Consider the following 12,889-nt stretch of genomic DNA (forward strand, 5'->3'; position numbering starts at 1 on the left):
ATAAACATTTAGCCATAACAAATATATGGCCGGCAACCAACAAATTGGACATTGTCTTGGCCTTTAGGCAACACGACATAGAGATCTAATTTTAAATCGTCGTGCGCCATGTGACAGAGATGTGGATGTGCAGAGCGATCTGAATCCGCTCGAGCGTTTATTTTTTGGCAGCCGACAGAGATGGAGACGGAGCCGGAGACACAAAAGAAAATGTTCTCGCAATCAGATCGCGAGTAGAGTCCGCAGACAGAACACTGAAAATTGTTTTCCCCGTTCTCAGTGTTTTTTCAAACGCGGGGCATTACGCAAACAGAGGGAGATTTATTGGAGAAGAGATCTTTTCAATGGCTTCTTCTTCCACTTCGCTGACATCCTGCGCCCTGTGCCAGGCTAGAGCCTCCCAGTTGTGTGCCGCCTGCAGGAATGTGGTCTATTGCAGTCGGGAGCACCAGAAGGAACACTGGAAGAAGGGTCACAAATTGGAATGCAAGTGCTACGAGGTGGCCACCAATGAGATTTTGGGCAGGCATTTGCGAGCCACCAGGGATATCAAAATTGGCGAGCAAATCCTGAAGGAGGCTCCACTGGTTCTGGGTCCCAAGGTTGCCTCTGCAGCCCTGTGTCTGGGTTGTCACAGGAATCTCTTAGCTCCTGGTGGTCAAAAAGGCAACTACTACAAGTGCAGCTCCTGCAGTTGGCCTCTGTGCGGTAAGGAGTGTGAGAACTCCCCCCATCATCAACCTGAATGCCAGCTCATGAAGGGCAGCAACTTTCAGTCCAAAATTAACTATACACCAGGAGAGGAGGAGCGCAAGGAGTCTGCTTACTGCGTGATTATGCTGCTACGTTGCATGCAACTCAAGAGCAGGGATCCCGAGGGTTTTGCAAGACTCTCCGCCCTGGAAGATCACCTCAGGGAGCGGCTGGAAACTCCCCTGTATCAGGTGCTACGAGCCAACCTTATAACCTTTATCAAGACTGTACTGGGAATGAGGGACTGGTCGGAGCTGGATATCCTACGCATTGCGGCTATTTTGGACACCAACACCTTCGAAATAAGACAGCCCCGGGAGAGGAGGAAGATTCGTGCCCTCTTCCCGGGAGCGGCTATGATCTCGCACGACTGTGTGCCTAATATGAGGCATCGCTTCGACGATGAACTCAACATAGTGTTTCTGGCCAAAAGGAAAATAGCCAAGGGTGAGATCTTAAGCATATCCTATACCCAGCCGCTGAGGAGCACCATTCAGCGAAGGGTACACCTGAGGCAGGCCAAGTGCTTCGATTGCTCCTGTGCCAGGTGTCGGGATCCCGAGGAGCTGGGCAGCTTTGCCGGGGCACAAACGTGTATAAAATGCAAGGCAGGAAAGGTGAGCGAGGAGCTACTTGAAAACTAAGTGGAAATTATTATTATCAAGAACTATTTTTATAGATCATATCCTTGAATCCTTTACAAAATGCGGCCAATTGGAAGTGCCAGCTGTGTAATGTCAAGAGGTCAGCCAAGGAGGTGCTAACTGTGGATAATCAACTGCAACAGGAACTGGAATCCCTGGACAAGACCACCCCTGTATCTCTGGAGGATTTCATTTACCGCCATCGTGCGGATCTCCATGAAACCAATACCCATATCCTGCAAGCCAAATATGCTCTTACTCAGCTGTATGGTAGTGCTCCAGGATACGCCATGGAGGGTGAGATAATTAAAATAAAAACTTTTAAATAAGATAATATTAAAATACTTCTCCTTTAGATTTATCGGAAGAATCACTCACCAGAAAAGTCCAACTCTGCGAGGAGCTCCTTAAGCTAGCCGACATTTTCGATGGTGGCTGGAGTATATTTCGTGGCAATCTTCTCATTGATATGGAGGAAGCTCTAGTGGCCCAGGCGCTACGCTTGGAGGAGCCCCAGGAAGTCGAGGAGAAGCTCAGACAGGCAGCAGAAATGCTAAGGGAAATCAGAAATATTATGAAACATGAACCGGAAATGCAACAAGTACTTGTAGAACGTCAAGTAATATTGAATTCGGCTCTAGAACGCTTTGAAGAAGTCAAGGATTAGAAATAAAGACAATTTTTTCTATTGTTTGCTAAAAATTTATTTCTTTCTACTTATTCTATTGTTTGTTAAAGTTAAATTCTATTTTTAAATTTGAATTAACCGCGAACTTAAAGTCCATTCACAATGAATTGACAATGTGACCAGCTAATTGCGTATGGATTTCCTAAAAGAGGGTTGGTTTTTTATTCTTTAAATAGTCGACGGCTACACTAATTTGGCATTTCACGTGTTTATTTCTGTTTATATTTTTAATTTTCCCTTAAAATAATTAAAAATGGAGAGTTTAAGCACAGAAGTTTCAGCAGAAACTACCAAGGATACAGCAGAAGTCATAGAAAGCAAGGAAAATGTACAGGAAAAGGAGAATGTAGCTGGCAAGGAGGAAACGGAAATAGCCGGCGACGAATTTGCCTACTTGGAGCGCAATGAATTCACTTCGGAAATATACAAAATCGAAGTGAAAAATATGGGTTATTTTGGTATTGGTGTAAGTACTTTTCTAACTCAAATAAATATAAAACCTAATACTCAATTTACAAACCTTTTCAGGAGTTCAAGAAGCTCTTAAAAAACACCCTGAAGCTGGACATGACCAAGATTAAGTCGCCGACCCGCAAAGAGTTTGCCTTTGTCTGCTTTCGCACCCAAGAGGACCAGCAGAGAGCACTGGAAACCCTGAATGGCTACAAATGGAAAGGCCGAGTACTTAAGGCCCTGGCAGCCAAGGCCTCCGCCGATCCCCTACAGAAAAAACGAGCTGCCGAAGACCAAGGAGTGGAAGGAAAACCCAAAAAGCAGAGGACAGCCGTTGAAGCCACATGTCCTTTGGCGGGGATTCCCTATGACCAGCAGCTCAAGCAAAAATCCGAGGAGATGTCCACTCTCCTCAAGAAATACACCCAAGAGCTGAGGAAGATCAATCCGCGGGCCAAGCCGCATCTGGACAAGTTCAAGTTCCAGGAGGTGCTTCCCTCTCCCACCGTCCAGGGTTATAGAAACAAAAACGAATTCACCGTGGGCAAAAACTCCTTGGGCGAAGTCGTTGTAGGCTTCCGGCTGGGCTGCTACAGCGATGGCTCCGTGGAGGTGGCCGAGGTCCAGGATTTGCCACATTTACCTGACCAAGCCAAGTGGGCAGCTCGGAGTTTTCAAGAGCTGGTAAGAAAGTCCAAATTCCTGCCCTTTAACCCCGATGGCAATGTGGGACACTTCCGGCAACTGATGGTGCGGTGTTCAAGCGCCACAGGTGAACTTATGCTGGTGGCGGGCATATACTCCTCCAATCTGACTGCAGAAGAACAACAAGAGCTCAAGGAGGAACTCAAGTCCTACTACGAAAATGTAGAGGAAGGTGCTCCCTACAAATGCACCTCCTTGTACTACCAGGATGTCAAGCATCGAGAGGCGGGGCAGATGGTCAATCCAGTGGATCACATTCTGGGCAGCACACATATCACAGATACCATTCAGGGTCTTCAGTTTCGGATCAGTCCCTTGGCCTTTTTCCAAATTAATACAGAAGGAGCCAATGTCTTGTATCAGCAGGCCATTGACTTGGCTGCTCCCACAAAGGACACCACCATGTTGGACATTTGCTGCGGCACTGGCACAATTACCCTAGCTTTTGCCAAGCATTGCAAGAAGGTTTTGGGTGTGGAAATTGTTCCAGATGCCATCAAGGATGCGGAGTTCAATGCCAAAGCGAATGGTATTCAAAACTGCAAGTTTTTCACGGGCAACGCAGATGATTTCATCAAGAGCATGGTGCGGGAGGCTCTGTACGAACAGGAACCAGGAAAGCCAGTAGATCTCATAGCTGTGGTGGATCCACCTAGGGCAGGATTGCGTGAGTTTAAGAATCTGAATTTGTAGGGTTGTTTTTACATTACCTTTTTACCATTTCAGATAATCGTTCCATAGCCGCCATCCGCTCGGCCAGTGCCATCAATCGTTTGGTATATGTCTCCTGTAATCCACACAGTGCCAAGCGTAACTTTATAGAGCTGGCCCGGCCAGAGTCCAAGGCTTATAAGGGAGAACCCTTCTATCCCAAATCCGCTGTGGCCGTGGACATGTTTCCCCACACCACGCACACGGAGCTGGTCATTCTGTTTGAGCGTGAGCAAAAGACAAACCCAGATCAGGAGAAACCTCAGGCAGAGGAGGCAGCCAAAGATAAACCCACAGAAGCACCCACTGAGGCAACCACAGAGGCATCAATAGAAGCACCCACAGAGGCATCAATAGAAGCCCCCACAGAGGCACTGCCAGAAGCAATTATCGAGGCAAACATTGCATCCGCAACGTGACGTGCTTTGGGTACGGAGTGCAGGGTACAGTCTCATCTACAATCTCTCTTGCACACTTCTGTATAATCTCGTAATCTTTCAGGTCAGTTTGCGGCGCCCAACACCAACCAAGATGCCTCATTACCGCTTATCTGCCGCCATACTGCCCTGCCGTCTATCATTGTTCCGCGCTCTCTCTCTTTGTGGCCGGCTGACTCGGATTTTATTGTTTTAAATTGATTTAATTGTATTTACGCTGTGCGACGTGGAGGAAGCAACAATAGCGACAAAAGCCACTTCCTATTTAGCCTCAGTAGACACTCTAAGTTGGAAGCCCCGTTAAACTCAACGACATCTGTCATCCTCATCCCCATCAGTTTTTTGCTGGCCTCCGGAGGCAGAGCCTCTGTGCCTCTGTGTGTGATAAGAATCACTGATGATATTGCAATCTATATTATCGGCAAAGGTGTAGGCAAGCGCGTGACAAAATCAGTGGAAGGTGCTGCTGCTGCTTGAAGTAAAAGTCCAACGCCCCTTCAAGGGCGTATAACGACCCTGACAGCGATCGTTGATCATCAATATGTCGGAACAGGTACGAGATGCTCTAAAGTTTACTAAGTTTAAGAGTAGAAAATGTAGGTTCTTTGATATGTTAATTATCTAGAAGTTATCTACGATTAAATGATATTTAAATTTGTAAAAGAAACTTTAATTCTTATTATAAAGAGAGTACTTTTAAAGTATCTATACAAGCCAGGTTGATTGATTGTTCAGTTTGCGGCTCAATGAAATTTGTTTACCTAAACCCAAATCGTTGGTAAACACTTGCCCGTTTTTTGCTTATTTTGCTGTTGTTTTTCCGGTAACAAGGTCTACGTAGAAGCTTTTTGCTTAGTGATGTAAACAAAGCACTAAACAAAATGCAATATAAGCTAGAAAATATACAAAAATATTATTGTTTTGTAAAAGAGAACAACAAGCAGGCAAACGTGACCGAAATCATGTTGGATAACACAACAATTTGGGTTCTCTGAGTATTTCTAGTGACTTTACTTCCTAGAAGGGGCGCGTCAACATCAACATATATCTCTATCTATAGTGGGAAAACAAGAAATAAGCTTTTGCAAAATAACAAACAAAAATTCATTTAGAGCAACTTGATTGAACTTTGGACTCTATGAGGCGGTTTCGTCTATACAGCAAAATGATTATAAAAACACAAATAATACGGGAAAGAGCTTCGCCTTGTTTATAAATCAAAACATAAAGAAAGTGAACAAAAGGCAAGACATTTGTATTTTTTTCTCTTATATATATTTATGAGAACTGCGCCTAGCAACCATCCAAAATTATGCGATTACGATCGACACACACTCAAGACCTTGACCGAAGAGCTTTGCTTTCGAAGCCCCAAAAAGCTTGAATAGTTCTTATCAAACGATGTAAACAAACGACGAGGAAAACAGCCAAATCCCCAACCGACGGAAACCAGTTTTCCCCCCTAAAGAGAGAGGCTATATCTGAGAGAGAGAGGAAAGCTTTTTGACCGGATACCCATTCAGCTTCTTGGTGAGGCTGCGGCATCCATGGCGTGGCGAGGGCCCGGCTACCACGACTACGCCCCACAAAAGCAGACTGAAAAATAATAAAAAACTTTTCACGTGCGCCACAACGCCGCTGCCGACAGCTGCACACGACCAACACGTTTTCTCAGCGTATGGGGGATACGGCGGGTCAGGGGATGGGCCTAGCCTCGCCTCGGTCTGGGGCTGGGGTTTTGCTCCGTTCCCCATGAATCTCTCGTGTTGTCATCAAACTGGAAGCTTTTCGATTGCGTGTTTTGCCTGAGCAAAGCGCCAACTATACACAGAGCGTTAGAGGAGTTTTTTTTTTAAGTTGGATACCCTGATGAAATAGAGGATGTACGAAGTGATCATCTGTGTGTAACTAGGGCAATCTTTGAGTTTTATATGTGAAAATTGGTATGCAGATAGTTATGGGTATTTATAGGATATATATGCAATGTTTTTCATTATTTTCATCTTTTTAACAAAAAAAAGTCAAGTTAAAATAGTTGCCTTATATCTTAAGATGTCCATCTGGGTATTTTCTGAACATCTTCTGGAGAAGTATTGCAAATTTTATAGTACAATATTTTTTGTTAAGTACATGAAAATGATTAAAAATATTGTTGTTTTATAATTCCTTTATAAAGGCAATAACCTTATAAAAAGGTGAATTATTTTTCTCGTAAAAAGGCTATAAATTTTGCAATCTGAACCCAGGAATAGCTAAAAACAATAATTAAAACAGGAAGCATAATTCTGTTATTTATATTCCCAGTCAATATTTTTGATAGGTTCCTTTTCCTACTAATAAATTAATAAATAAAAGGCAGCTAAATCCCATAAAAATAATATTGATGAATCTCAGTTCTTGCTAATTATTTTCCGCTGATTAATCGCCGGTCCGCTTTCCTCTCCTGTCGATCGAGGGCATTGCTAATTCGATTAATCTCCATGATTTCTGTATTATCTGCTGTGTGTTTCTCTGTTTTCCGTTTTTTTTTCTGTATTTTTTTTGTATGAGTGTTTTGTTGCCCGTTGGTAGAGGCCAACAGCATTTCGAATAAAAGCCCAAGCCTCAACTGTACCGCCACCGGACTGAAAACCAAAACAAATCGGCAACGGCAACGTCGTCGGATATTATTCCTACGTCGCCACCGCCGCCTTCGTCTCTCTGTCTCTCGCACAAAGAAAACGGGCAGAGTGGCGAAAAAGCTCGCTGGGCGACTCATTTCGATAAAAAGAAATCGTTTAAATTGCCCGCACAACAAAAGCGCCTCAAACAGTTGCGACTGCAACGTCGAGTTGTGACGACGGACCGTCCACAGTGTCCTAGTTACCCAGGAATTCATCAGGCATCAGGCACAGCCCTCCCCCCAAGGATACCAAAACATATAATCAAGCAAACAAAATAAAATAAAAACAAAACAAAAAACCAAAACAAGTACAAAATGCTTGCCTAGCTAGAGAGACTAAAACATTGCGCATACGCCGCATAGTGCAAACTATATAAATTAACTGTGATAAAAGTTGAATTTTCTTCGTTCTTCAACACCAAAAAAGCAACAACAACCTCTTAACCTAACTCATTTGTGCTATAAACAAAGAAGCCGAAGAGTCAACCAGCCAAAAAATGTCGGTACCCATGCTGCTGACCCCCATGGAGGCCCAGAGTCCGGATGAGCACATGCAAAATGTAATTACCCTTTAAAAAATCGAATTCATTTATAACAATGTAGAATGTTATGACTGTTGTAAGGGGCCCAGTGTTGGGGTTTTGACATTTTCGGGGTGTCTGAAGGTCGATGCTGTTGTCATCGGACATTAGCGTGTCTTTTGCGACGTTTTTGTTTATGCAATTTCTGTGGGTATATCACAAAAAATCAATACTAGAGCAAGGCGGCAGAGTCAAGGGGTACAAGTACAGATATATTATCAAGTATATTAGCTATTGAGTACAGAAATAATTGCCAGCTTGGAGAAATAGTCAAGTGGGTTACAGAAACTGTACAAAAGGTTTTGTACTAAAAACAGTTATTTTCTGGTGATTTTTAAATTGATTTATTTAGAAGTTATACAAGCTGAAATGGGTAATGATTTCATTTCCTAGAAAAGCTATGACATTTGTTTTTGAGTTGTGTTTCCTAAAATCATTTATTTTCTTTAAAATGTAAGCCTTCCCTTGAAGCAAATGCCACATGTTGCAAAAAAGAGGGGGTTTCTACCCCGACTCACGTGATTTAAGGTTGTTTTCTAGAGGGTTAAGCTTTCAAGAGGTACAACTCTCGCTGGCCAGCTCAAGTGGCTCATGTTTTCGATTAGATTTCAGCTTATTAGCCGCTTGAGGGCTGGCCATAAACAAGCAAACAAGATCTGGCTAATATATGATACCTGATATTACACTTTACTTTGACTGATAACAAGTCAGAGCCACGAAGCGAGCTTTTACTATAAATAAAAACCGAAAAAAAACGCCCCACAAAAAACATGCCAAAGCTTTTGGTAGACTGAAATTTCCCAAAACAAAAAACATATGGGCAAGTCGGAGAGAAAGAGCTTGGTTAAAGAGCGCCTGCGTTGAAAACACGTGAACTAATGTTTCGAAATCAAGGCAAAGCTCCTTATAGCACACAAAAATTAGCATAGAGTTGAGAAATATTCAGTTTAAAAACCAAATTCGGTCAACATTAAAATTCAACAGAAAGCTTTTCCATGCTGAGGCGCGATTTTTTGGTTCGATTCAAACGGTTAGTTTAGTTCCCTCCCCCGCAGAAAATCACAAGGCTATGCTAATTGTGCCAAGAACGTGGAATCGCTAGGAAATCGCACAACAAAACGCACCGGCTGACGCAAGTCCGTCGAAAATAAATAAATGCGGAAAAGCTTGTACTACGCACACACACAGCCAAAGAAAACTATAATAAATACAAAGCGATTTGGTAGTTTTGTGTAGGAGAAGATGGCAACAACACGCGACTTTTCGTAGTTGCAATTTGAAATGTTGCCAAGGCAGCAGCAGCGGCGGAGGAGGAGATTTCCGAGACTGTTGCTCTCCTCCGCCCAGAACACATAAATCTAGTGAGCCTCGCCAACACGTGCCTATTATTTCGTTATTAAATTTTGTGATTATTAAATTATATGGGTTCGCTATCCTTATATAAACTCTGGCCATTACGAAAATATTTAGTGCCTGGTTGTCAGGGGCTCGTCGGCAGATATTGCATCATCATCGATCGGGAGCACCTGAAATGGCAGCGGTACCAGCGATCTTTACACCTTCAGTCGTCATCCAGCGATTTGCTAGCGTTTCGTTCAAAGGTAAACCGCTGTATATCTAGCGGTTTTAAACGCGTGCTGTTAGTTGCATATTTTTGTAAAGCTTTTAAAAAGAGGTTGTGCAGGTATTTGGGTTTTTTTTTAAATATTTAGAAAATGTAAACCACACTTTTAAGCTTTAGAATTTGATAAATATTAATTATTAAATTATTTAAAATTTATTAAGTAACAAAATAATACATATTCTTTCAGTATTTCTCTTAAATTTTTGATTAGAGAAAGTCTTAAAGTATAGATTTTGTGTAATCTTATTTTCCTTTTTACTATCTCTATAAATTATCAAAAACTACTTTTTTTCACAAAATTTATAAATACTTTAATGATTCTGTTTTGGAACAACAACTAAAAAGATTGAAAAGAAAACAATATGTCTATATTTATATTTGCCTTCCGGGGTTATCTATTTGACAAAAGCTGTTAAATATGTTTGTGTTTCTGGTACAAATATTACGCAAATAATATAAAAACAATTAATTTACACATATATACCTCTTTATATTGTGCTTCGATTAAAGTCAGTCTCAGCGAAATTACTCAAAAAATAAAACAAATTGCTGGACGTCAGTTCAACTCTGCTCAGCGGGCAAATAGAACGATTACTTGGGGCGGGGCTCCTATATAGTATATATATATAACTCATTTTTAATGGCCCGCAGTCAAGCTGATAATCGAAGCTCTGATCTTTAGTCGAGTCTTGGTCCAACACGTGATCTTGTTTGCGCCTCCGAGATTCACGAGCACGGACGCGTCTTTAAACGCGTGCTTATCGCGCGAACCTGTTTTCAATTCTAATTTGAGAAATCGGGAGCTACAGCGCTTCGGGGAGGGGAACCGGGCTAGCCGGGTGGGGTGGGGTGTGTGTGCACTGGCAACGCCTAGAGAAACTTTATCAGGGCGAAACCGAATACGAATCCAAATCCGAATCCGCAAGGGGTCAGCGAGATTAGTCGCGCAGCAGGGAAGTCTACGCGAGTCTATTTATTAACGATCAGCTCCGGCAGCGGGGCTTTCAGTCGGTGTCTGGCCTCCACTGCAGAACCAAGCCAGGGCCATGTCTCGGACTGTACTAATATTCCTGGCTGTTGCCTTGTTGTCCTTGCAGTGTGCCGCCTTCGCGGATGGAGCCGCCCTCGTCTATGGAACGGGTAATGAGCTGGAGTCCGCCGCCGCCGCCTGCAAGCCCACTTTGCGGGAGTTCAATGTGCGTCTGGAGTTGCCGTTGGACCCTGAGGAGCGTCTGGGCCTGACCGGTGATGCCAAGGCTCTCGGCGAGTGGCAGCTGTCCAGGAGCGTGCCGCTGGAATCACTGGACGAGCTCAACTGGCGGACCACAGTGCCACTGCAATCGTGCCGGCAGCTGGAGTATCGCTACTTCGTCTACGTGGAGGATCGCTCTGGCTACAAGCAGATCCGTCGCTGGGAGACGCATTTCAAGCCCAGGTCTTTGGGACCCTGCTCGGAGCTGCAGTGCAGCCAGCTGGATGTCTTCGGCATCACCAACGATAACTCCGATCTGAAGCCACAAGTGCATCGCGGCTGGCTTAACCACGAGGTGATCCTCCAGCTCAAGTTCAATGGGGAGAAGATGTTCCAGGTCCACGACATTGAGACCTTTGATCCGCAGCATGTCCAGCTGAAGATTGTGCCCGTGGAGCAGACCGCCGGCCTCCAGGTGGAGTACACAAAGCAGGAGTATGGCAAGAGTCAGTTGGACCAGCAGCCCACCTTCGGGGTGCCATACACCAAGGGTGACATCATTATCTTCCACATCACCCTGCCGCTGGAGAAGATGATGCAGCAGCATTTCCGCTTGGAGTGCTACAGCATGAGCAACGAGCTACTGGGCAGTGCCAGCCTGCTCAGCGCCGATCTGACGGGCAGCGAGGGCCTGCTCCACCTGCCCATCAAGTCGGCCAAGGATGCTGAGGAGACTCTGGCCAGGCTGAGGCTCCCCTATGTGGTGGTTCAGCCCTATCGCTATTCCCCTCTGGACTTCAAGACCACCTATGCCCACTATTGGCCCCGGAGTTGGCCCAGTCTGGATGTGGGTCATCGTGGCAACGGCAAGAGCTACATTGCTGATGCCCCTGCTGAGAGGGAGAACACCATCGCCTCCTTCCTGAGTGCCCACGAGCACCATGCGGATATGATCGAGTTGGACGTCCACTTGACAGCCGACGGTGTGCCCGTGATTTACCACGACTTTGGACTGCGCACAGCTCCACCTGGCAAGCAGATCAGCCGGCCGGATCAACTGGAATACGTGCTGATCAAGGACATCAACTACAGTCTGCTGAAGCGGCTGCGCATCTTCTCTGTGATCGCCGGCAAGGTGGTGGAGTATCCCTCCCACAACGCCGAGCCCCGGCCCGAGCATCGCATCTTCCCAACGCTAGTGGAGGTGCTCGTCCAGCTGCCCAAGTCCCTGGGCATCGATGTGGAGATCAAGTGGCCGCAGCGTCGTCAGGGTGGAGGCTCCGAGGCGGAGCAGACCATCGACAAGAACTTCTTCGCCGACAAGGTGCTCCATCAGGTGATCCAGAACGGTTGTGGCAGGCCCATAATCTTCTCCAGCTTCGATGCCGACATGTGTACGATGCTGCGCTTCAAGCAGAACATCTTCCCGGTCATGTTCCTCACCCAGGGCGAGACGAAGAAGTGGCAGCCCTTCCTGGATCTGCGAACGCGCAACTTCATGGCGGCCGTCAACAATGCCCAGGCCTTTGAGTTGGCCGGTACGGCCCCACATGCCGAGGATTTCCTTGGCGATAATGCCCCGGAGATGCTGCAAAAGGCCAAGGATCTGGGACAGATAGCCGTGATCTGGGGAGATGACTGCAACTCGAAGGAGCGGGTGGAGTACTTCACCCGGATTGGGGCCACCGCCACATGCTACGATCGCAGCGATCTCTTCATGCCGCCGGCAAAGCAGGAAGCCTTCTTCAAATCACCGGCCCTGATGGCCGAGTTCGCGGCCCAATGCCGGATCTAAAATGCAAAAAATACAAAACGGGCGGGTAAATCTAAGCCATAATTATAATCTTTAAGCTTGTAAAGTTAGTTTGTATATTTATTTAAACACAGGGGCGAAAGAGAAACGTGTGAGAAGCTTTAAAGTGATTTTTGGTTGAGCAATTTCTAGTTTCAAACGGAAACCGAAACAGAAACCCATAAATAAAGCAGCCGTCATTTGGCATAATTAGAAATGCAAAAAAAAAGAAGAAGATTATATATGAGGAATCCCCCACAAAAAATTAAGTAGCACCCGACAAAAGACAATGGGAAGAAAGCGTAGAGCTGAAAATTACAAAAACACATACACCTACATTACCTGCTAATAATCTATCTATACCTCAAGTAAAAAAAGCAAGAAAAAATACTAATAAGCTAAAACAATCTTAACTACATGAAAAAAAAGGGGGGAAAATGTATTTTAAAATGATTTTATGTGAACTATGTAACACGCTCTTTTGCGATTTGTGCAAGAGTAACTAGTTTATACAAATTAGAAAAATATTTTATATATATATAAATGTTGTAAACTTGATTTCTTTCGTGTGTTTAAATGTCTTTCTTTTACGAATCAAAGCTATGAATATAAATATCTGTATTTAAGAAGTCGCTTGCTTTTAACTT

The 12,889-nt window shown here is 44.5% G+C and overlaps 3 protein-coding genes across 5 annotated transcripts; all 3 read left to right on the forward strand.

The window, feature by feature from the left end:
* The first annotated feature begins 247 nt into the window (after positions 1 to 247).
* Positions 248 to 2,099, forward strand: SmydA-2 (SET and MYND domain containing, arthropod-specific, member 2). The gene is made up of 3 exons (XM_017182169.3): positions 248 to 1,370; positions 1,433 to 1,694; positions 1,754 to 2,099. The coding sequence occupies exons 1-3, from the start codon at positions 345 to 347 to the stop codon at positions 2,062 to 2,064; spliced, it is 1,599 nt and encodes a 532-aa protein (XP_017037658.1). The 5' UTR covers positions 248 to 344; the 3' UTR covers positions 2,065 to 2,099.
* A 175-nt stretch (positions 2,100 to 2,274) lies between these two features.
* On the forward strand, positions 2,275 to 4,594 carry LOC108085543 (tRNA (uracil-5-)-methyltransferase homolog A). Its single transcript, XM_017182179.2, has 4 exons — positions 2,275 to 2,551; positions 2,614 to 3,910; positions 3,970 to 4,397; positions 4,456 to 4,594. Exons 1-3 carry the CDS (start codon positions 2,339 to 2,341, stop codon positions 4,371 to 4,373), a joined length of 1,914 nt encoding a protein of 637 aa, XP_017037668.1. The 5' UTR covers positions 2,275 to 2,338; the 3' UTR covers positions 4,374 to 4,397; positions 4,456 to 4,594.
* Positions 4,595 to 4,827: 233 nt separating this feature from the next.
* Positions 4,828 to 12,800, forward strand: LOC108085542 (glycerophosphocholine phosphodiesterase GPCPD1). Of its 3 annotated transcripts, none has more exons than XM_017182178.3 (2): positions 4,828 to 4,944; positions 10,356 to 12,800. In XM_017182178.3, the coding sequence occupies exons 1-2, from the start codon at positions 4,933 to 4,935 to the stop codon at positions 12,243 to 12,245; spliced, it is 1,902 nt and encodes a 633-aa protein (XP_017037667.1). In that variant the 5' UTR covers positions 4,828 to 4,932; the 3' UTR covers positions 12,246 to 12,800. The 3 variants fall into 3 exon arrangements, with proteins under 3 accessions (XP_017037667.1, XP_017037666.1, XP_017037665.1); XM_017182177.3 differs by lacking the exon at positions 4,828 to 4,944 and adding an exon at positions 7,195 to 7,613; XM_017182176.2 differs by lacking the exon at positions 4,828 to 4,944 and adding an exon at positions 9,041 to 9,235.
* Positions 12,801 to 12,889: the final 89 nt, after the last annotated feature.

Source organism: Drosophila kikkawai, chromosome 3L (assembly GCF_030179895.1).
Source record: "Drosophila kikkawai strain 14028-0561.14 chromosome 3L, DkikHiC1v2, whole genome shotgun sequence".
Taxonomy (NCBI): domain Eukaryota; kingdom Metazoa; phylum Arthropoda; class Insecta; order Diptera; family Drosophilidae; genus Drosophila; species Drosophila kikkawai.